General features: G+C 44.2%; 1 protein-coding gene across 1 annotated transcript in view; it reads left to right on the top strand.

The window, feature by feature from the left end:
* MTHFD1L (methylenetetrahydrofolate dehydrogenase (NADP+ dependent) 1 like) overlaps nt 1-24,935 on the top strand; it is a 147,013-nt gene that overhangs the window by 46,644 nt on the left and 75,434 nt on the right. Inside the window, exons 8-12 of the mRNA XM_021706589.1 lie at nt 3,914-4,002; nt 6,083-6,180; nt 9,507-9,680; nt 18,859-18,995; nt 21,366-21,412. Of these exons, the coding sequence (XP_021562264.1) occupies nt 3,914-4,002; nt 6,083-6,180; nt 9,507-9,680; nt 18,859-18,995; nt 21,366-21,412 (545 nt within the window). The remainder of the gene's footprint in view (nt 1-3,913; nt 4,003-6,082; nt 6,181-9,506; nt 9,681-18,858; nt 18,996-21,365; nt 21,413-24,935) is intronic.

Here is a 24,935-nt window from a genome sequence, read left to right as displayed (position 1 = left end):
TCAGCCTTCTGAGTAGCCGGAATTACAGGCGCGCGCTATCACGCCCGGCTAATTTTTTTTTATTTATTGTAGAGATGAGGTCTCGCCTGCCCAGTTGGGTCTCAAACCCGTGGGCTCAGGCAATCCACTCTCCTCAGCCTCCCAAAGGCACAGGATTACAGGCTGAGCCACCGAACCCGGCTACTTTTTTTTTTATTTGGGGTCTTAGTCTGTCACCCAGACTGGAGTGCAATGGCATGATCGTGGCTCACCGCAGCCTCAACCTCCTGGACTCAGGCGATCCTTCCACCTCAGCCTCCCAAATAGCTGGGACTACAAGTGTGTGCCACCATGGCTAATTTTTTTTATTTTTTTGTAGAGACGAAGTCTCTGTTGCCTAGACCGGTCTCGAATTCCTCGGCTCAAACTATTTTCTTGTCTTGGCCTCCCTAAGTGCTGGGATTCCAGGCGGGAGTCACTGCTCCTGGCCTTCATTACTTATTTCTTAATGGGCCAACAGCTAACTGCAGGTAGTAAACCTTTGTCTACTAGTTGTAAAAGTCAGAAGGCAACATGATGTGTGAACAGAGTCAACTTGCCCAGCTACTAGAGGACACCTTTTAGTCTAGGGGACTGCTACTTTACCCACTGCTGCTTCTAATATTTGTTGACTGTGAACTTTGGGCTTAAACGGGGTTCATGAGCAAGGAGAGATTTTTACCTCATTAGAGGCTTCTGTCAGTATTTGGGGTCACAGATTCCTCTGCTCTGGTTCCCTTCAATCTGATCCTACTTGCTTCTCTTCCAAAAGTTTTGTAAGATTTCTGATCCCTTCATAGCTCCCTTTTTACTCCTATGGGTTTATGTTCTTCTAACATATATTTTGGCCACCTTGACTGGAAGGAAAGTAGTGCTGTGTACGCTGCCTACCATCTTCAGCTGGAAACCTTGAAAGACTTTGTTTTAGTCATCATGCCTTCTCCTCCTTATGGTTGTTGAAATTATTGGTGTGGTGGTTCACGCCTATAATCCCAGCACTTTGGGAAGTGGAAGTGAGAGGATTCCCTGAGTCCAAGGGTTTGAGACCAGCCTGGGCAACTTGGTGAGGCTTCATCTCTATAATAAATTTAAAAAATCAGCCAGGAGTGATGGCCACTGTACTCCAGCCTGGGTGACAGAGTAAGACTCCTACTCAAAAAAAGAAAAAAAATGGTGACATGGTTTAGGTCAGGAATCACAGCGTCTCAGAAAAGCATATCCTCACTTTTGCTAAGTTCTGTGTTATGCAAGTGACTAATCATAGGAGGAATTTACATTTCCTGTGTAACTTTGGAAGTCAAAATGTTCTTCACCCACATGGGTATTCCTGATTATGTCCTGAGAACATGAATTTGTGACTTGGTACCAACTCCTAGAATATAGCTTTTTAAAAATTTTTCCATCACTTAAAGATAGAAGAATGAGAGAAGCCTATTTATTTTCCGTAGTAGTTGGACAAGATGTTAAGATCAGATCTCTAGTGATTAAAACAAAACAACACAGATCTCATCCTCTAGACTCTTGGCTTTTGCCTAAAAATGATTCATAGAACTGAAGTGTTACTAATCTTTAAACAATACTTGAGGGATATGATTTTCCAACACCCTTAATACATTTGACAATAGAACAACACAAAACATATACTCTTAAGTGTTTTGTGTTCTTTTTTGCAAAGGACTGTCAGCTAAGTGGATTATTTAAGAGTAGAGTGTTCCAAAAAAGAAGAAAATAGTCTCTTAATTCAAAAAAGTTGCTATTTAAAATATGTGGGCTACAACATTTTACATGTGTGTTTACTTTTCATAAATTTTTATAAGTGCTGTCTAAAGGAGAAAAGAGTGGAATTCTTAGCAATGTCTTTCTGTTTGAATAATTGGCTAATCCCTAAAGTTAATATCCTAAAGTATAATCTCTTAGATTTAATGGAAAATTGGTCCTATCACTTCTACAACAGGGAATTTTTTTTTTTGAGTCAGGATCTCACTGTTTCAGTGACACAATCATGGCTCATGGCAGCCTCGACCTCCTGGGCTCAGGCAATCCTTCCACCTCAGCCTCCAGAGTAGCTGGCACTGCAGGCGCGTTACCACACCCAGCAAATTTTTATATTATTTTGGAGACAAGGTCTCATTATATTGTCCAGGCTGGTCTCGAACTGCTGGGCTCAAGCAATTCTCCCACCTCAGCCTCCCAGAGTGTGAGCTTTCGCACCCAGTCAGAATTTTTTTTTTTTGAGTTGGAGTCTTACTCTGTCGCCTAGGCTAGAGGGCAGTGGCATGCTCCCAGCCACTGCAGCCTCGACCTGCTGGGCTCCAGTGATCCTTCTGCCTTAGCCTTCCAAGTAGCCGGAACTACATGTGCCCACTACCACACCTGGCTAATTTTTGATTTATTGTAGAGATGAGGGCTCACCAAGTTGCCCAGGTGGGTCTCGAACCCACGGGCTCAGGCAATCCACTCACCTTGGCCTCCCAAAGCACGGGATTACAGGCTGAGCCACCGAGCCTGGCCAGAATTTTTTAATTATCAAAGAAAGCGTCGCTTTCCTGAAACGCTTTGGCCGGGTTTATCCTGGAAATGTGTTTATCCTGCTATGCTTTGAGCACAAGCAAAATTGCTTCTACTTTCTACCTATTGTTCAATCAAGATTATGGATCCTTCTACCAAGATGAAACCCCACTGTGTCAAAAAGTCAGAAGGTTAGGAGACAAAGTATTTCTGACAAATTATGCTATGGAAGACATTTCCCTGTTTTTCTCCTAAACAGTATTTTTGCTCTAATTGTTTAAACGTACATACTTTTGGCCATACCTTTTCTATACTTCACCACATTTCATGTTCACAAAAGGCTAGGAGGTTGAAATTACCCACATGAATTAACGGACCCAAGGTCACAATTACTAATAAGAAGTGGAGGCATGATTTTAATCCGGGCGTGAGCTTGTTTACAGGCTGTTCTGCCTTCACTTAAGTGTTTCAAATGTTCACTATGAGTGACCTTGAGCTATTATGCTTGTGGTTGTTTAAAGAGACAGTGTACCTAGATGTTTCTCTCAGTACAGTGTGAGATATGAATTCTCCAAGCTTGCTGTACTTTATTAAATTAAATTCATTTATCCTAGGTAAATACCTTAGATGGCTACTTCTCTAATGTTAAATATGAAGCAGACTGAATTAGAGCCCCACAGCTATGCCAGAGTTGACCAGCCTGTTATCTGTGCCCAGACAGCCTAACTTTCTCAGTTAAAAATGAGACCATTAACCTGGGCAACATAGTGTGACCCTGACTCCACCAACAGCAACAAAAAATAAGCCGGACAAGGTGGCACATGCATGTAGTCCTAGCTGCTCATGAAGCTGACGTGTAAGAATCGCCTGAGCCCAGGAGGTTGAGGCTGTGGTGAGCCATGATTAAGCCACTTCACTTCAGACTGGGTGACAGAGTACAGCGGGAGACTGTCTCTGTTTATTAAAAAAAAAAAAGACTGGATGTGGTGGCTCAGCCTGTAATCCCAGCACTTTGGGAGGTAGAGGTGAAAGGATTGCCTGAGCCCTGGAGTTTGAGACCAGCCTGGGCAACTTGGTGAGACCTTGTCTTTACAATAAATCACAAAAACTAGCCGGGTGTGGTGGCATGCGTTTGTAGTTCCAGCTACTTGGAAGGGTGAGGCGGAAAGATCGCCTAAACCCAGCAAGTCGAGGCTGCGGTGGCCATGAGCGTTCCACTGCACTCCAGCCTGGGTGACAAAGAGTGATTCATAAAATTGAAGTGTTGCTCCAACACAAAAAAAAGAAAGGAAGATAGTTACTCAATGTGCTGATTTTTTATAAGGAGCTATTGGTATGAATGATAATATGTTCAAGTCTTTCTTCTTTTTCTTCAAATTTTTTTCAGGGAAGGTTGGACAAGGTTCCCCTGGGGTGCATTTCAGTGGACTAATTGAAGATGATGTGAGTCTTCTTGCTGCTGCTCTGAGGATTCAGGTTTGTTTGACACAGCTTTTTGAGAGGTTTGAGTTTAGAGGCCTGATTAATAGTTGCTTACATTTTGCAGGTGTTCTGTTTACCAGATACAGTGTAAGACACTTTATACACGGAGTGTCGAGCTCATTTGATACATGAGAAAATGATAAAACAGAAAAGTGACTTGCCTGTGATCACCTGCCATGTATGGGGCAGGGACCCAAATCAGGGTCTGTGTATTAGTTATCTAGTGCTGTGCAATAAATGACCTCTAAAATTTAGCCACTTAGGGCCACAAACATTTCTTTTTCATTCTGTCGCCCAGGCTTGAGTGCAGTGGCACCCGCTCATGGCCACTGCAGACTTGATCTGCTAGGCTCAGGTGATCCTTCCGCCTCAGCCTTCCAAGTAACTGGAACCACAGGCATGTGCCATCATGCCCAGCTAATTTTTTGATTTATTGTAGAGACGAAGTCTCACCAAGTTGCCCGGGCTGGTCTCAAACCCCTGGGCTCAGGCAATCCTCTCACCTTTGCCTCCCAAAGTGCTGGGATTACAGACGTGAGCCACCATGCCTGCCCACAAACATTTGTTATCTCACAGTTTCTGTGAGTCAGAGATTTGGCAATAGATCAGCAGGTTTGGTGGTTCTGGCTCAGGATTTGATCCATTTCCAAGATGATGCACTCCTGTGACTGCTTGCATGTGATGGTTAATTCCTCACGGGCTTTTGGCAGAATAGTTTAGTTCCTCATCATGTAGACCTTTCCATAGGGTTGCTCACAGTGTGGCAGCTAACTGCCCCTAGAATGAGCCATCCAAGGGAGAAAGCAAGGAGGAAACCGCGGCATGATTCATGACATAGTCTTCAAAACCACACACTGCCACTGCCTTCTTTCCTGTGTGTTAGAAGCGAGTTGCTTAGTTTACATTCAAGGGAAAAAGAACTGGTTCACCTCTTGAAGACAGGATTATTAAAATATTTGTTAACCTGGTGTGGTGGCTCATACCTGTAGTCCCAACACTTTGGGAGGCCAAGGCAGGAGGATTCCTTGAGGCCAAGAGTTCGAGACCAGCCTGGACAGCAAGGCAAGACCCCTGTCTCTACAAATAATTGAGAAATTAGCTGGACATGGTGGCACCCACCTATAGCGCCAGCTACTCAAGAGGCTGAGGCAGGAGGATCACTTGTGCCCAGAAGGTCGAGGCTGCAGTAAGCAATGATTACACCACTGCACTCCAGCCTGGGAAACAGAGCGAGACCCTCTCTGGGAAAAAAAGTATGTATTATTTGTAGACAATTTTTTTTTTTTTTTGAGTAGGAGTCTCACTGTGTCACCCAGGCTGGGGAGCAGTGGCACGCTTAGGGCCACCACATCTTCGACCTGCCTGGACTCAGGTGATCCTTCTGCCACAGCCTTCCAAGTAGCCAGAGCTACAGGCACATGCTACCATGCTTGGCTAATTTTTTGATTTATTGTAGAGATGAGGCCTCACCAAGTTGCCCAAGCTGATCTCGAACCCCTGAGCTCAGTCAATCCACTTGGCTTCCACCTCTCAAAGTGCTGGAATGACAGGCATAAGCCACTGCACCCGGCCTGGTCTTGTATTTTCCTCATTCTTCTTGTCTAATTGAAATAAAGAGACTACCCAGGATAATTTGATCTGTGTACACGATGACTTTTGTGAACACGGAAGCTATTCATTTTTAAAATTGATTAATTAATTAATTAACGACAAAGTCTTGCTCTGTCGCCCAGGCTGGAGTGTGGTGACACCATCATAGCTCACAGCAGCCTCAAACTCCTGGCCTCAAGAGATTGTCCTGCCTCCACTTCACTGGTACCTGGGATTACAGGCACATGCCACCATGCCCGGCTTATTTTAATAGTGTTTTTAGCTTACATTTTCCCTTTTAAGAAAACCTACAAGCCTAATTACATGTGAATGAAATTATTTCTGATATTTCCATGCATTTCCATGTGGCTTTACCATCCTTTCCATCTCCTAACATCTGCGAGCCATACTTTCTTGGTGGAAGGCCATCCCCCACGAGCGTGTGCATTTGTAACGCAAACTTTCCCCTCTCTCCCTGCTGAAGAACATGGTGAGCAGTGGCAGGAGATGGCTTCGTGAACAGCAACACAGGCGGTGGCGACTCCACTGCTTGAAGCTTCAGCCTCTCTCCCCGGTGCCAAGGTAATTGGTGGCGTTTCTCCGGGTGTCTTAGGAATCCAGTTAGTCATGGGTGGGGGCACAGCTCATGTTGCTATGTTTTTGGTGTAAGTAATTTTCTCCCATCATTAAATCACCACCCTGTTTTCTCTACCATGAATCTTCTGAAATTGAATCATAATGAACATGCTTACCATATTCTGTCCATAATATGAATGCATGTTTTCTCATTTTATTTCATTGATGTGTCCTATATTAGATGGCAGGGTTTTTCTTAGTAGTCCACAAAGCAGTGGTTTTAGATTTGACAAAATACGGGAATGCAATATTTGGAATATGCTTTTGAGTGTTAGAAATGCCTAGCACATATATCTGCTTGGCCATAAGGGCCATGTAGGTATCTACTCTGAGGTAAGTGACCAGCCTAACCAAACGTCACTCCATGTCGGAATTGAGCTTGGCTTGCATCTGAACTCTCTGGTAAGATCGTCTGTGATAGTCAGGATGAATATTTTCCTCAGAGTGGTATTTGATGCGGTCTAAGCTACATATTCTCTATGTATAAATTTGGAAATACAAACTGCAGGACAGAATCTCAGTGTCTGATTTAGAATGATTGGTTCGAGATGATGTCTGAGCCAGAGAATCAGACATGTCTGCTCTCCTCCAAGGAATTGGCCCTGCTCCCTTTATCCAGGTGCACCGAATGCCAGGTGTGTGTCCCCAGGTATTCCCATCTAGCAACCTTGGAATGCTTGAAGTGTCAGATAAAACCCCTCCAGGAATGGACTCATTTTTCACCTGATAACCAGTTGCTTTTTAAAATTGACCTCTGTTTCCTTGGGCGGTCAGCTGAGCACTCTGGTGAGGTTATGCCCACCAGGCAGGTGAAACATCCAGGCTATGTTTTTGCCCCTGCAATAGACTAAACATCTTAGTCACGCTCTGTGTTCATTAAGACACGAGTTCCAGTGAAGAATGTTATTCTTTGAAACGTCGTCCCTATAGTTGTACAATCTGTTTTGTAAAATATCTTCATTTTTGAAGATATATATGTTGTTATAGGACCCTAGTTTTAAAAAGTAAATTATACTTACCCAGAGCTAAAAACAAATTAAGATGGATCCCACCGAATTGTGTACCAAAGACTTTCATAGTAAATTCTACTTGAGGGGAAAATAATGCTTTAACTGTTGAACCAAATTTGATTTCTAGAACCACTGGGAGAAGAAGGCAAGTTGAGTAGTTTATTAATCACTCGAAAACACAAAATGATGTCCCTGTGACTTTAGTTAGTGACGAGAAAACCTTGGAGACTCTCCAAGACTAGGCTCTTTAATTTAGGAGATTGTGGGAGAAGAAAAACAGAAAAAGGATATGGCTAGGAAGTCAACATGGAATGGGGGTCTAGAAAAGAAAGGTTGGGTGGGCAAAGAATGAGAAGGAATATACCTGGTGGTCCTGGTAAGGGGATGACCTGTTAGAAGCCCGGTGCCCAGTCCACACCACCATGAGGCCCCGTGCCCTCTCCTGGCCTCTCTGGTGTCCCTTGGAGACATCTACATGGAGGTGTGTTTGCTGTTATCTCTTACCCCAAGCTACAGAAACAGGGTCGAGGGGCTGCCCAATCGAGAAGGGGGTGAGCTGCTGTCCATGGCAAAGAGGCTGCTGTGTCACCAATCAGTGCTCCAAGGCAAATCAGGGAATGGCTGTCCTCTCTGCTGTGACTTTTTTTTGTAATTGTTTACTCAAACATGAGTGAGATCCACTTCTAACCCACAAGAGATTCCTAAAGTTGTCTCGGCCACAGATGGCAAATTTCTTTACTCACTCACCCACTCGGCAATGACCAATCACACGCTCCTGAGCATACTCCAGCTTCCCACCATCTGGGAATGAAGTCCAAACTCCTGACCATTGTTCACTGAATCTTTTTTATTATTTTTAAAGATGTGGGGTACAATTTGGGATTAGGTATACAGGCAGTCACTGTACAGGTAAAGTTTGGGGCTCCCTTTGGTCCCCACTTTACCTGGTTTGATGTCTGGTACCTTTATTGATGTTATGTGCCCTCCCCCGCCCCAGACCCCCGACCCTGGCAGTGTCCCACTACTGCCAATCCCTTTTTTTCTTTTTTTTTTTTTTGAGTTGGAGTCTCACTCTTGTCGTCCAGGCTGGAGTTCAGTGGCACGATCCCGGCCACCGCAGCCTCGACCTGCTGGGCTCAAGCGATCCTTCCTCCTCAGCCTTCCAAGTAACTGGAACTACAGATGCATGCCATCACGCCCAGCTAGTTTTTGTGATTTATTGTAGAGATGAAGTCTCACCAAGTTGCCCAGACTGGTCTTGAACCTCCGGGCTCAGGCACTCCTCTCGCCTCGGCCTCCCAAAGTGCTGAGATTACAGACTGTGCTACGGTGCCTGGCCGCCAATCCCTTTCTTACAGTATTATCTGCTGTGATTCTTAAGAGCAGTCTCTGATGCCTGTTCTCCTGTGCCCAACACACTGGGTGAGCCTTGCTGGCTGGGGGAATAGGTAAGCCTTTCAGCTCTCACTCAGACAGATGGCCAGTAGATGGATGGGTGACTCGACTACCCAGGAAAGAAATGATCAAACACGTGAGCTTTGGAGGTTCCCTGAAGAATCCATCGTTGTACATGCTGGCGTCCACGGTACTCCTGTACGATGAGCTGTGGTGGTCTCACCTTGCCAGTAGAAATAGAAGTGTCAGATTACGTACCCAGCAACACTCCAGAGTTCCTAAAATTCCCTCAGTCTGAGGTTGAGCTTCGGGCACTAGGTCTTTTTACCGACAGTTATGTAATGACTAAAATATTTTGAAATATGAATTTGAACTGGAAGTGGGAAAGAGAGAGGGGAAATATGGACATAGATGAAACAAAAGAGCATTTCCACATTTTTTAACGAACCAAGAGACACATGTGACCAGCCCAGTAGAACAGTGTTATACAATGACCCTTCTATTCATGGCGAGGAGATACAGCCATGGTCCACACAAGGCACTTTGTGGAGGATCCACACTCGTAGGAGGCTTTGGGGCACATTGTACTAGACAGTTCTCCTCTCCATGAGGCATCAGTGTCATCTTTGTACCTGGACACAATTCTAGGATCTTTGTGAGTCCTTGGGAATCGCATCTCTAAACATATGCACCATGTTCTCATACACGTTAATTGTTAGCAGTTGTGCTTGATACAGCCTGGGAGCAGGGACCCCCAAAGCAATTGCGTTGATTTAATTGTTGGCATGAAATATGGCTGTGTTCACAACAGCAGCGACCACCTAAGCTGAGAAGACTCCAGCCTCTCTTGTGTTGCTTTCCCCCTAGTGATATCGAGATTTCAAGAGGCCAGACTCCAAAAGCTGTGGATGTTCTTGCCAAGGAGATAGGATTGCTTGCAGATGAAATTGAAATCTACGGCAAGAGCAAGGCCAAAGTACGTTTGTCCCTGCTTGAAAGGTTAAAGGATCAAGCAGATGGAAAATACGTCTTAGTCGCTGGGTAAGACGACATTTAAAATCTACTTTACTAAGGAGACATGTTTATAAAACCTGTCCTATTTATCTCATACCCCTCGAGTCCACCCTATTCTCAATTTTGACATTATTTTTGTCCATTTCATTTGGTGCCCCTACTTTTGGCATGAGGTAAGTTTTTATATTCAGTGCAGAGCAAAGTAGTCTCCTCTAAAAAATATAAAGTAAACAAGTTACAGGACTTTATCTTTTGTTTCTCAGATTGTGTTGTGATGGATCCCGCTCTCCCTTGCCTTTTTAATTTAGTTTTTCATGACAAAATTCAAATTAAGAATTGAAAGTACAATATTTTGAACTGAGCAGATTTTGTGTGTGTGTTCCACTTAGAAATCATATTTTAATGGAACATGTACAGTTGTATGAAACTTACGTTTTCCTATTAACATCCTTGAGATTTCTTATTTCTGTATTCACATTTCAAATTCATTCTGTTGTCTCGTTATTTCTCTTTTCTTGAATTTCAAAACTGGACCATTTTTATTTCTGTTGATTATTTTATGAGACGAATTTTAATTTCAGAGGGCCTTATGGAGGAAAAAAGACAAATTTGTGAAAAGAGGAGTTTGTTTTTTTTTCCTGCTCTTTTTGAAAACAGAAATATACTTACTAGCTGAAAGAAGTGATAGCAAGGGATTTCAAATATTTATCCAAATTGACCTGAGGGAACATCAAGAGACCGTATACGTTCCTTTGTTGTCTGGAAATTTCATTACAGTGACTATTGCTTATGATCTATAGGCCAAGGCTTGAGGTGCAAAAACTCATTTGTTAGGAAGAGACATTTCTTGTAAGGACTTGACTCCCAGTAAACTTTGTTTTTACATACTTAATTATTAATGTAAGAGCTTTTTTCTTTATTTCTTTTTCTGCTTATAAAATAATGTAGTCTCAGTGTAGAAATATTCCCCAAATACAGAAAATATAAATAAGAAAGTAAAACATCCCGAATCCTAGCAACTGGAAGGAAACAGCTGTTAACATTTTAAGATGGTCTTGACACTGCTAGTCTTTCATCAATAAGATCATACTGGAACTATGAAACTTGACTGTTCAGCCATGTATTGTGTACCTAGTGCCATGTGAGTGAATATTAAGCTGTTACTCTTTCTTTTCTGAATTGGCATCTCACTCTGTCACCCAGGCTGGAGTTCAGTGGCACAATCACAGCTCACCTGGGCTCGGAAGATCCTTCCGCCTCAACCTCCCAAGTAGCTGGGCCTACAGGTGTGCACCATCATGCCTGGCTAATTTTTAAATTTTTTTTGTAGAGACCAGGTCTTGCATGTTGCCCAGGCTGATCTCAAACTCCTGGGTTTAAGCAATCCTCCTGCCTCAGCCTCCCAAAGTGTTGGCATTACAGGCGTGAGCCACCAAGCCTGGCCATGTTACCATTTTTCATGACAATGCTCACATCTCAGATTCTTAAACATATTGGGGAAGGGGAGGCCAGGGCAGGGGGTACCAAAAATCCCCAGGGTGAGGGAGGATTTCATTTTACACTTCTAGCACCTCTCTAGTTACATGGAGAGCCTCTGCTCTGGCCCAGCCACTGATAGTACATCGTGTTTCTCTTTGTTCAGGTGTATTGATGCAGAAAAATGATTTGAAACTATAACTGGGAAGTTCCGTAACTATTTAACCAATTCTCTAATGATGAGACATTAAATTGTTTCCAGTTTTTGCCTTTATAAACAGTGCTGAAATTAACAACCTTGGGCATGTGTGTTTGCTCATCTAATTATCTTCTTAGGAAAAATCCCTGGAGGCGAATTTAATGATTTATAAAGCAAAATATCATCTAATAGTACAATCACCTTTTCAAGGGTGTAGTAATTTCTTCATATCCCTTTTTCCTCTCCACCTCCCTCCCCTGCCCCCAACCTCCTTTCTCCTTCTCCTTCTGCTAGTTTGTTGTGAGGGATGGACAGCCAGGGTCTCTCTCATAGTCCCTCGGCGAGTCCCTCGGCAACTGCGCTTTAAGGAATTCATACTCTTCTGCAGCATCTCAGTTGCCTGTGACTTAAACCTTCTACCTCAGGCTTCCAGGCTCACTGCAGTAGGACTCCCACATCCCCTTCCCACCTTGGACCCCAACCTGAAAGTCTCCTAATTGAGCTGAGGGAAAATTCCTTCCTGAGGGTAGAGGTTTGCCCTACCTGCAGGCACCCTCTGGGCCGGACCCTTGGAAGGACCTGGCTGTCTGGTTAGACCTGGCTCTGGGGTCTCTGAGTTTAGAGCACATGACTAGTCAGAGTTGTTTTTATCGGTGCATTCTTTTTTTTTTTTTTTTGAGTCAGGATCTCACTCTGTCGCCCAGGGCTGGAGTGCAGTGGCATGATCAGGTCTTACCACAGCCTTGACTTCCTGGACCCCGGCGATCCTTCTGCCTTGACCTCCTTGATTAGCTGGGGCTATAGGTACACACCACTACTCCCGGCTAAATTTTTGATTTTTTTTGTAGAGATGAGGTCTGGCTGTATTGCCCAGGTTGGTCTTGAGCTCAATCAATCCTCCTACCTTGGCCTTCCAAAATGCTAGGATTACAGGCATGAACCACCGTGCCCAGCCCAGAAGATGCTTGTTACATGGGTTTTCTCTGTTGTTGTTTTTTGGGTTTTTTTTGGTGACAAGAGTCTCATTCTATCACCCAGGCTGGAGTGCATTGGCATTCTTACAGCCACTGCAGCTGCCACCTGCTGAACTCAAGTGATCATTCCGCCTCAGCATTCCAAGTAGCTGAAACTACAGGGGTGAGCTACCACGCCCATCTTATTTATTTATTTTTGATTTAATGTAGAGACAAGGTCTCAACAAGTTGCCCAGGCTGGTCTTGAACCCCTGCGCTCAGGCAATCCTCTCTCAGCCTCCCAAAGTGCTGGGATTACAGGATTGAGCCACCATACCCGGCCTAACACATGTTTATTTGCAATAAAAAAAAACAAACTCTTGGACACTGAGAAGTTTAAAAGCATCTTATCCAAAGAATTGATTCCCTTTTTCTTTAGGCTTTAGGTGGTCTTGGCAGGTAGATTTACGGGTTTTCTTACCCTCTTCAGACTGAAGGATTTAGGAAGACGTAAGAGGATGTGTTCTCAGGTTACAAAGGAAGAATTATGTGGCAGTTTTTCTTATGGAGAGGCTGTGATTTTCTCCATTTTGGCCTTGTCAGTAAAAACATAAATGTAGATACAGCCCATCCTGTACCTGGAAACACAGAATTGATACTTCTTTTTTTTTTCCCCTTTGAGTTAGAATCTCATTCTGTTGCCCAGGCTGGAGTGTGGTAGCATGCTTATGGCCACTGTAGCCTCTACCTGCTGGGCTCAAGTGATCCTTTCGCCTCAGCTTTCCAAGTAGCTGGAACTACAGGCATGCGCCACCACACCCAGCTTATTTTTTTATTTATTGTAGAGACAAGACCTTGCTATGTTACCCAGGCTGGTCTCAAACCCCTGGGTTCAGGTAATTCTCTTGCTTCATAATTACTGGCCAGAATTGATACTTCTAAAACAAAAGCAATGATAATATGGTTATCAAGTTTCTAAGTTGTGATCAAACTGTCAAAACCTGACCTCCAGCTACATACTTGAGAAAGCTAGTTAGCATGCCTGTCTGGGGTTACAGCTAATGTTGGTCATACCCAGTAGAACATTGCTCCACTCTAGCTCTTTGTTGGTGTTGATGTGTACCTGAGCCGAGGTTAGCTTGCCATGTTGTAAATAGAGATGAAGATTAAGCCAGATGTGGAGGCTCACGCCTGTAATCCCAGCACTTTGGGAGGTAGAGGTGAGAGGATTTCCTGAGTCCAGGGGTTCCAGACCAGCCTGGGCAACTTGGCGAGACCTCGTCTCTACAATAAATTTAAAAAATTAGCCAGGCATAGTGGTGAGTGCCTGTGGTTCTAGCTACTTGGAAAGCTGAGGTGAAAGGATCATCTGAGCCCAGCAGGCCGAGGCTGCAGTGACCGTGAGCGTGCCACTGCACTGTAGCCTGGGCAACACAGCAAGACTCCTACTCAAAAAAAAAAAAAGGAGAAATGAAGATTATACTTGTATTCTCAAGTAAAATTTAATACCAAGAGAGCAACAGTTCTTTTTCTGAAATTTTGGTATAAGTTCCTTTACCTAGCAAAGACCGTTGAAGGAACAAAAATTAAATGGTGGGTTGTTTTAACTGGAAAGAAACAGGATACAATTATTTTAAACACATACACACACCTATCTGTAGCAGAGCTAAGATTATTAGGAAATATGTCGATTTTTAGGAAATATCTTCACTGGATTCCATAAGAGAAAAATAAACAGCCCTCCATCCCCAACACAGTTTCTAGTGCTTTAACAGCTGAAAGACTGATACCAGTTTAGGACATGGACAAGTATTTTGTCTGTAATAAAGTAGGCCAGGCATGGTTGCTTACACTTGTAATCTCAGCTACTCAGGAGGCTAAAATAAATGGATTACTTGAGGCCAGGAGTTTGAGACCAACCTGGGTAGCACAAGAAGACCTATGTCTCTAAAAAATGAAAACAAAAAAACACAAAAAAGCACTGAGTTAAAACAACATTTATAATCTAAAGTAAAAAGCCAATTTGAAATAAAAATCACCTTCATATTCACTTTTTTTTTTTTTTTGCAATGACGGCTTCTCACTATGTTGCCTAAGCTGGTCTTGAACTCCTGGGCTCAAACAATCCTCCTGCCTCAGCCTCCCAAAGTATTGGCATTACAGGCGTGAGCCACCACACCCAGCTTCATATGTCACTTTGATCAGATCACAAGTTAGGGGAAAATGACATTATCAAACCATTATATACACTGTTGCAACTTTTAAAATATAAGTAACCCTGCCATTAAATGAAGAATTATGTCCTCTTTCTGAAAGGCTTTTTTATTCTGAAAGTGGCATTCGCTTATTATTTTTTAAAAAATTAACAGAAAAAAAGTAAAAAGCAACAGAAAACTCATTACTCAGAACTGTTATCAGTCTTTATATTTTCTTCCTTATCTATTCCTTCATCCTTTTTACACACTGAGATCATGCTATAATTGCCATTTTAATTTTTTTTTTCATGCTTTGGAAATGCCCAAGCAATTTTTCAGTGAAGCTATAAACGATATATTTGTTATGATACTTTTAAGTTTATTTATACGTTTGATTTAAATATATCAACAATGGGATTAAAATACAAAACAATGAGATCTTTAAAAATCTTCCATTATTAATAATCCAAGGGCAGAGCACATTAATTCTTTTCTAAGAAGCCATTCTTCCAACTGTAGGATTTCTTGTTCTGTCAGGCTCATCTGTATTTCATCAACTCCACATCGCATAGTATTTACACCTACACATCGCTTTATTTGCTTTGCCTGACAAAATGAAAAGTATTGGGAATTGTTCAGGGAAATATGCCAAAGGAATCTTAGAGACTTTTGAGTTTTACATATTTTCCCAGTTACACTAATGAAAAGGAATTTTGTTTGAGAACTTGACGCGGAGTGCAGCTGCAGGGCATTTGAGTCTCGGTCTCCACCGGGCCTTTGCTGATTTCTGTGCAGAAGTTTCTAGAACTCTGAATTACTTGGACAGAGCAACTAAAAAAGAAGCTCAGACTGATCTGCGAATAGATGGAATTTCACACTAAAGAAAAATTAAAACCATTCATGTTGCTTCATCTTTTTTTTTTCTTAAGAGTGTCAAAATACCTGATTTGATTTTTTTTGTTTGTTTCAACCCATTATTATGGCACAAAGTAAAAGTAATCTTTACTGACTTTTCTAAGATTGTGCCTTTCTGTCTTGAGTAACTTTTTTTTTTTGAGTTGGAGTCTCACTCTGTCACCCAGACTGGAGTGCAGTGACCACTCCTGGCCACCGCAGCCTCGACCTGTTGGGCTCCGGTGATCCTTCCGCTTCAGCCTTCCAAGTAGCTGGAACTACAGGCGCGTGCTACCACACCTGGCTAATTTTTGATTTATTATAGAGATGAGGGCTCGCCAAGTTGCCCAGGCGGGTCTCGAACCCGCGGGCTCAGGCATTTCACTCACCTCAGCCTCCCAAAGACGTGGGATTACAGGCTGAGCCACCGAGCCCGGCTGAGTAACTCTCAATATCTGTGAGCTTTTCTTTTATTTGTACTAATTAAAAGAACCCTTTTCCAACAGGGCCTTTGAATTATTTACCTCAGTTGAGTGTAAGGAGAAACACAACCAATGATCTGTTTGTTAGATAAGAAAAAGCTTTACAAAACCTTTGAAATCCTACAGGTGACTGGGATGAATAACACATGTTTATATTCCATTTGAGCTTAGTTAGGCCCATGACTAATGGCGATACTCTTGTTCACCAGGATTCTGAATTTTGCAAATGGCTCAGAGCTTTATCATTCTCTCTGTGTAAACAATCTTTCTGACCTTTGAGTAAATGATAAGCTTCTTTCAGATTGTGACCAAATTGTCACAGGGTACTCTGGCACATGGTACTGTAGTTGACAATAAAGAATATTCATCTCAGAAAAAATTAAGATTATTCCATCGTCCACCATTTCGTTAACTCGTCTGCCTGAGCTGGTGGATAGGAATGCAGGGGGAGGGGGCATTGGCTCTTACTGCAGCAAGAGTGTGGGCTGGTAGGCAAGAAAGGCATGTAGAAAGCTTATAATAAGTCACCTGAGGCCAGGCGTGGTGGTGCGCACTTGTAGTCCCAGCTACTCAGGAGCCTGGGGCAGAAGGATCACCTGAGCCCAGAAGTTAGAGGCTGTGGTGAGCCGTGATTGTGCCCCTGCACTCCAGCCTGGGTGACAGCGTGAGACTCTGACTCAGAACAGCCATCTGAAAAAGTATATATGAATCGTGTGATAAATGTTCTGAGGACACACATAAATCTGCCAGGAGAAGTTGAGGAAGGCAATCACGGTTTCATCTCATGAACACTAAGCTCTTAGAGAAAAAGAAATGAAATGAACTTGGCTTGTTCTTTTCTAAGTCAACTTGATGATGTAGAATCCGAGCTAAGATACTGGGGAAAAATTAAACCAAATCTTGACACCAAGTGCAGGAACGAGGTGAAATAAATTTTTGCCTGTTGCTCTCTTTTTATTGCTCCCAATAAATACTTCCTCCTTCTGAGTCTCCTGAATTGTACTCGTTGGCAGCCAGCTGAGCGGCCCTGTGTTTCTAATTAAGAATTGGGGTTAGCTGAAGTTCTGAGGAGGTCATTTCTGGGCGTGTCTGGTTTTGGCTGTCCCTGGCAGCTAAGCTATCATAACCTTGGGAATGAAATTGTAATCCTTCATGTGACACCATTTAAGTAAACCACTTAGTCCTTTGCAAATACCACATACTCAGTACGGTACTTAAACCACACTGTGTTTGACAGTACTTTTTTTTTTTAGGCGGTTCTAAGACCGCGATGCCTGTGGGCTTCTAACTGCCTTTATTCACATTTTATCCACGAAAATTGAAAATTGACTCAAAGTCTAAGTGCCTCTGAGTAATTGTGATTTTTTTTTTTTTTTTGAGTTGGGGATCTCACTCTGTTGCTCAGGCTAGAGTGTAGTATCTCACTGCAACCTCGACCTCCTGGGCTCAGGTGATCCTTCTGCCTCAGCCTTCCAAGGGGCATGTGCCACCACCCCCAGCAACAGTAAGACCCTGACTCAAAAAAAAAATGTAATGTTGGTTACACTTTGCTAAAATTATATGAGGTCTTACTTGGGAACGTAATAGACTCCCTTCCTATTCTTTAACACTGTGATGTTCCGAACATGTGAGTATTTGGTTATGTAGTGTGTCATCATCAACAGTCAGCTTCTCCAGAGCAGAGATTACCTCCGTGGCATGCACAGGGTTTGGGGCTTTCCAAATCTTTGAAGGGCCCTTGTGTGGAAAGGGATTAGGCTTAGTGTGTAGGACTCCAAGAGACAGGAAGCAACAGGGATGCTGATGTCTTCTCTTGAGAACAGGGGATTTTCTCACTGTAACAGCTGTCAGAAAATGAGTGGGCCACCTGAGGTAATGAGCGCCTATCACTGCCTGTGTTAAGCATGGCAAGGACCAGCCCTGGGCGAGGCTATCTGGAAGGGGTTGGACACATGGGAACTTTAGGGTCTCTTCTAACCGTGAGAGTCTGCTCATGGCTCCGTCACCCAGGGACTATTGAAATGGGCCTGGTGCACACACCACGCCCCCAACGAATGCCATAGGAAGAACGAGTGCCAATTTACTCATTGGCAAAAAACACAGTTTAATTATTTAAACCATTTTTGACGGATGATGTCATGTCGTTTCTTGAAATTGATAGTTACTAGCACCACTGCCTGATACTTTATTTCTGTCTCTCACTCTTCCTTCCTTCCTTCCTTCCTTTTGAGGTGGGATCTCACTCTGTTGCCCAGGCTGGAGTGCAGTGGCACAATCATGACTCACTGCAACCTTGACCTCCTACCTCAGCTTCCTGAGTAGCTAGGACTATAGGCAGGTACCACCGCGCCCAGCTAATTTTAAAATTTCTTGTAGAGATGAGATCTTGCTATGTTGTCCAGGCTGGTCTCAAACTCCTGGCTCAAGTGATCCTCTTTCCTGGGCCTCCCAAAGTGCTGGGGATTAAGCCACTGCGCCTTACTTAATTTTTTCCTTTTTGGTCTCTTGGTAAATGTCTATCTTGACTTTAGCTTACGCCTGGCCTATGTGATATGTGTAGACCATCGCAGTCCTAGAAAATTAAATTATTAGCTAGGCGCAGTGGCTCACACCCGTAATCCCAGCACTTTGGGAGGCGAAGGTGAGAGGATTGCCTGAGCCTGGGGGTTCAAGACCAGCCTGGGCAACTTGACGAGACCTCGTCTCTATAATAAATCTAAAATTAGCCTGACATGGTGGCGCACACCTGTGGTTCCAGCTGAGATAGAAGGATCGCCTGAGCCCAGCAGGTCAAGGCTGCGGTGGCCATGAACATGCCACCGCACCCCATCCTGGGTAACAGAGTGAGAATCCTACTAAAAAAGAAAAAAATTAATTATTGAGAGAATTGTGGAATGATCTATTTTCTACAACAGCCTCTGATTTGATTCTGGTGTCTTAGGCCAGTTTTGCTAAGATTATCCGGGCAATATTAATAACTTCACTTCCCTTCCCCACCTCCTCCAGTATCACGCCCACCCCTCTTGGAGAAGGAAAGAGCACGGTTACGATCGGGCTTGTGCAGGCCCTGACCGCACACCTGAATGTCAACTCCTTCGCCTGTCTGAGGCAACCTTCCCAAGGACCGACCTTTGGAGTGAAAGGTACTGTCTCTAACAGCGAGTGCATTTGGGCGGCAAATTTTGGGAAGAAAATGTTTAAAAAGAGCACTATCCACAATAGGGAACGTTAAGTCTTTTCCAAGAAACTGGCATGTTTCATCACTGCATACTCAGTACATACTGGTCACCCCACGTTGGTCCCCCTGGGCAGGAAGTCGAGCAGAAGCAGCCGCAGGGGATTCTGGGGAGTCCTTGGAAAGCCCCTTACATGGCTCTGATGCTCAGGCTCCCGCTTCAGTTGTCTGTTTCATCAATGCCTTCTTTGCCAAGCGATCTTGAAACTCTGCTGGCTGCAGTGGAGTTTTATCATCCCAGCCTGGTGAAAGGTCTTTCCCTCTGAAGTTAAGACCCCTTATGCTCAGCTCATTGGACTTGCCGGATGGAGCCCGAGGTGTTCGCTGGAGACATACTGGCCAGGGACAGAGCTGTGATGCAATTCCTCTTTGACTGTGCTTGGGCTAATGTCTGGCACCTTCCCTTCCATTTCTCTTTCTTCCTTGATTTATCATGAAATCATCCTTTAGCTCACTTTACAATAGCATTTATTGCTGCGATTACTGCTTGTTCTTGGCCCTTTGCGGTTTTTAACAGCATTATGTTTATATTACTGTTAGAATATTAATAACTCTTATCACATTAAGTTCTTATAATTCATAGAGTGTCATCATATAGTGGAATGAACGTTAGACTTGGAGCGAGAAGGCCGAGTTTTTATTCACCCCTGTGTCTCTTACTGCTCTGTGACCTTTAGCCAGGCATAACCTCTCTGAGCTGCATCTGTAAAAGAGTGAAATGACTGAGAGTGCCAGGCTCACTGGGTTATTGTGAGGATCAAATGAGAAAGTATATAGATAACCAAGTACATGGTAAAATGACACACCTGTGAATGGTATCGCTATTGCTTTAGGAAACAGAAGTCTTTTATTTTTATTTTTGAGTTGGAGTCTCACTCTGTCTCCCAGGCTAGAGTGTAGTGGCATGCTCACGGCCACCGAAGCCTTGACCTGCTGGGCTCAGGCGATCCTTCCACCTCAGCCTTCCAAGTAGCAGAAACTACAGGCACATGCCACCATGCCAGGATAATTCTTTGATTTATTGTAGAGATGAGGCCTCGCAAAGTTGCCCAGGATGGTTGCGAACCCCTGGACTCAGGCAGTTCTCTCACTTTGGCTTCCAAAAGTGCTGGGATTGTAGGCGTGAGCCACCACGCCCAGCCTGAGAAGTTTTTAAAATATAATAACTAACTTTCTGAGTGGTAAGCAACATGACAAATCTTGCATACTATTTATCTGAAATCAATGGACTGAAGTTTATAATTTGTTATCGGGTGGTTATCGGATAGATTTTTAAAACAGTTTTCTGATATATCAGTTCAAATATGATGATAGAGAGGAAGCATAGTCACATAGATCTAATAATAAATTAACAGTAAATATTCTCATATCCTGGTATATATTATAGTAATGACATCTGCAATATTGTTTTTAACCTTTGCTTTTTCAAACGAAGAAACAGAACTTTTTTTTTTTTTTTCAATTTTTTTTTACTTGGGATCTGACACTGTTGCCCAGGCTAGGGTGCAGGGATGCAGTCAATTATGGCTCGACATGGCCTCAAGCTCTTGAGCTCAGGTGATCCTTCTACCTCAGCCTCCTGAGTAGCTGTGACTATAGGTGCGCGCTACAATGTTTGACTCATTTTGGTTTTTTTTTGAGTTGGAGTCTCACTCTGTCGCCCAGGCTGGAGTGCAGTGGCAAGCTCATGGCCACCCCAGTATCGACCTGCTGGACGCAGGCGATCCTTCTGCCTCAGCCTTCCAAGTAGCCAGAACTACAGGCACACGCTACCATACCTGGCTAATTTTTTGATTTATTGTAGAGATGAGGTCTCACCAAGTTGCCCAGGCTGTTCTCGAACCCATGGGCTCAGGCAATTCCCTCACCTCGGCCTCCCAAAGTACTGGAATACAGACTTGAGCCACCTGGCCCTGGCTCATTTTTTTAAAAAGTTTTTGTAGAGATAAGGTCTTGCTATGTTGCCTAGGCTGGTCTTAAACTTTTGGGTTCAAGCAGTTCTCCCACCTTGGTCTCACAAAGTACTGGGATTATAAGTGTGAGCCACTGGGCTTGACCTGAAACTCTTTAAACAGCATAGTTGGACACAGCCTGAACTTTTCTGTTACTTTTGTTCTGCTTGGACAGAATAGCTAATGTTTTTCACTGCCTGTTGTGATGTCATCTTGGGTGTCGATGCCTCCCTATTGGGTTTGGAGAGCTGTGTTCCTAGAACTGTGTCTATCCTGGGTAGCTACACTTGGTGACTGATTTCAAATGCATCTTATTCTGCTTTTAGGAGGAGCTGCGGGTGGTGGATATGCTCAGGTCATCCCCATGGAGGAGGTAAGACCATGAAGAGATGCCTGCCAAGTGTCACTGTGTTTCCCTCCTGACATACAAGATACACAGGCCCACAGCCATCATCCACAATCCCAAGGTCCTCAAGGGTCTGACAACCAAAACTTTCTGTATAACTCATGTGGTTGTGAAAGCGGACATTGACTATTACGGGCTACGTATGGATTTTGTCTGTGCCATTCTATATGAATATTGGAATATATTACTGTAGAAAATTATTTTTGATGAATGGGTACTGACCTATCCCCTACTTGGTATCTTATAAATAAATGGTACAAGGGGAGATTCCCCCCAAAAATCCAGATTTATTTTTTGGACAGTGGGCCCCTTTTAGTACAGGCTTCCCCCATTAGGTAAATATTCTAGGAACCCATCGGTGTCAGTGTATCAGCTGGCGTTGTTGTGGGAGGTTATGTTAGGCTTCAGTGAACTGGGGGGTGGGGGGATTCTATCAATGTGCCCATTTCATGATGGATAATTTACGAATGCACCTGCCCATGCTGTACTGAGTGTTTAGCAGTTTTTGACCAAAGGTGGCATAACCCACGTGCCTCACCCTCCTTATTCACCCAGTCTCTCCCCAAGTGACTTTTGTTTTGTTTTGCTGGATGAAAAAAGTCCTGAAAGGGAAAAGTTTTGCTGAAGTGGAAGAGGTGAAAGAAAAATCGGCACAAGCACTAAAAGTTATCCAAAATATGAGTTCAAAAACTGTTTTGAGCAGTAGAAAACGTATCTGGGTAGGTGTATTGCATCAAACAGAGAGTACTTTATTTTTTATTTTATTTATTTATTTTTTTGAGTCAGAGTCTCACTCTGTCACCCAGGCTAGAGGGCAGTGGCACGCTCCCAACCACCGCAGCCTCAACCTGCTGGGCTCCAGCGATCCTTCTGCCTCCGCCTTCCAAGTAGCTAGAATTATAGGCGTGCACTACCACGCCTGGCTAGTTTTTGATTTATTATAGAGACAAGGTCTCACCAAATTACCCGGGCGGGTCTCGAACCCGTGAGCTCAGGCAATCCTCTTTCCTCGGCCTCCCAAAGTGCTGGGATTACAGGCTGAGCCACCGAGCCCAACCGGAGAGTACTGAAGTTTAAACATGTAAAAATAAATACACAATTTTTTATAAATAAATTCTGTGTTTGGCGGTCCTCCCCTCCATGTACATCACACTACCTTTCTAAATTTCAAACAATTCTGAATCCTAAAACCTAAAATCTGGCCTGGAGTGTTCTGGATAGGAGAATATACTCCCAGATCTCCATCAGTCCCAATAGCAGGAAGACTTGGAGGCTTCACATCTGTTAACCAAGACTCCAAAATAAAATTGTTCCAAAGGAACATCAGCCCTAAAGACTGATGGTGTTCGTTTAGACTTCTCCAGGGTTCTTCTACATTCTGCATGACCTCTCTACATCCCCTGTGTCTAACCAGTGAACAACAGTTCTCTTCATTTCTCTCTGCATCAGCCTCATAGTTTAGGCCCTCACAATCTCCCTAAGCCCAAGTCCGAGCCAGTCCCTTTCCTGTTTTGTAATTTCTGTAGTCATCTGTCATTGCAGCACACTCCGGGAGTCCTCACAGGCTGCTCCTGCCCCGTTGTCTGCAGGTCCCCACCTGTGTCTCTCTCTCTACTGTATCAAGCTTCTAGCTCCTACCTCTTGTTCTCTCTTGGGTCCAGGATGTGTCCTGTGCCTGGAACATTCTTCCCTTCCTTGTTTTCCCTCTCTCGCCAGCTTGGGGGCCGTTCGTGAGTTCGGCTCCACTGGCAGCTTCCCCCAATCCTGTGTGTGTATGGTAATTTGATTCAGTCAACTGTGAGGAGTTGCAGGCCTTTCTCGAGGCCTCAACAAAGCATGTAGTGGAGTGTCCAGCCCATCATAGGTCCTCACTAAGAGATATTTGTTGATTTTGTTGAAGGGATAGGAGAAGTGTTTACCCGTGTAGGCCTGAGAGTCAGGGAAGCTGAAGAGAAAATACAATAAACCTCAAGTATGGGGTAAGAAAGAGTAGTTCAAGGCCTTGCTGAGAATAATAGCCCCAAGCCTCATGTCTGAATGGGGACGAGTGACATCCTCGAGCCAGGAGGCCGATTTGGAGCTAGGGAACAAGGAACATGCCCAGGGAAAGACTCCAGATTCAGTCAGTAAATATTGTGGAAGGACGTGGGCGTCCTGCTGTTTTAGAGCATCAGCTGCTTGGTTCAGAGGAGGGGGCTGCCCCATGATAGTCAAGGGGGCCAACACTCAGTCAAGTCTGTTCCCTGAAGCTGAGCACCTCTGGTACCTTCTTCTCCTGCGTCCCCAGCTCTGAGCACCTTGCCTGATGCTTAATGGATGTCTTTGCCTGCATGCCAGGCACAGACAATGTGTACTGGAAGATACTTAATAAATAACCATATGGGAGCGTGTTAGGATAAATTCCAGATGGACAGAGGAATGGAAAGTGAAAATACTAGAGTTGCAGGGTGAGAGGGAGCTAGCCTTCTGAAGAACGATGGGGGAAACATTCCAGGCGGTAGGAACAACTGGTGGGAAAGCCCTGAGACAGGAAAGGGCGTGGCATCTTCAGGAACTGGAGGACACCAGGGTGGCTGGGAGGCAGGGTAGGACTGGGGGGAGAGCAGAGGGAGATGAGATAGAGAAGAGGCCAGCACCGACTCTTGGAGAGCAATTTATAGCCACGAGGCTGGATTTTACTTGAAATGCCACAAGATAATAAAATGATGTGATTTGGGTTTTATAAAACTCACTCTGGCTTCTTTGTGAAGAAGAGGCCAAGAGGGCCTCCAGTTGATGGAGAGTCCAGTAAGAAGACCATAGAAGTAGCTCAGGGGAAAGATAGTAGCAACGGGGCCCAAGATGGTGGCAGTGAGGATGCAAAAGACAGTGACCCTTTAAGATGTATTTGCTCTTCTTTGTAGGGTTAGAGACTGGTTGTGAGACAAGGAGAGGATTCAAGGATGCCAGCTAGGGTACTCACTTGAGCAACTCAACAGACTCATCCAGTGAAATGGAGGACTGAGGGAGGGAAGGGAGTGAGGTTGGAACTGTGTGATGAGGGCTGTTGTGGAGGGCAGCGGTCAGGAAGGAGAAAGCCCTCTACAGGGCATCAAGCATCCATGTAGACCTCAGGGAGACAGCGGGAAAGAAAAACAGACATCCAGCTTGTAATCCCAGCACTTTGGGAGGCTGAGGTTCAAGATCAGCCTCGGCAACATGGCGAGGCCTAGTCTCTACAGTAAATTTAAAAAAAAAAAGTGACTGGACTCGGTGGCTCTGCCTGTAATCTCGCGCTTTGCGAGGCTGAAGTGAGTGAATTGCCTGAGCCTGAGGGTTCGAGACCCGCCTGGGCAACTTGATGAGACCTCGTTTCTACAACAAATAAAAAAAATTAGCTGGATGTAGTAGCACGCGCCTGTAGTTTCAGCTACTTGGAAGGCTGAGGCGGAAAGATCGCCGGAGCCCAGCAGGTCGAGACTGCGGTGGCCGGGAGCGGCCACTGCACTCC

Source organism: Carlito syrichta, unplaced genomic scaffold (genome assembly GCF_000164805.1).
Source record: "Carlito syrichta isolate Samal-C Ts95f unplaced genomic scaffold, Tarsius_syrichta-2.0.1 Scaffold315803, whole genome shotgun sequence".
Lineage (NCBI taxonomy): Eukaryota > Metazoa > Chordata > Mammalia > Primates > Tarsiidae > Carlito > Carlito syrichta.
The sequence above is the reverse complement of the archived record's forward strand: the minus strand, read 5'-3'. Positions and strand labels throughout refer to the sequence as shown.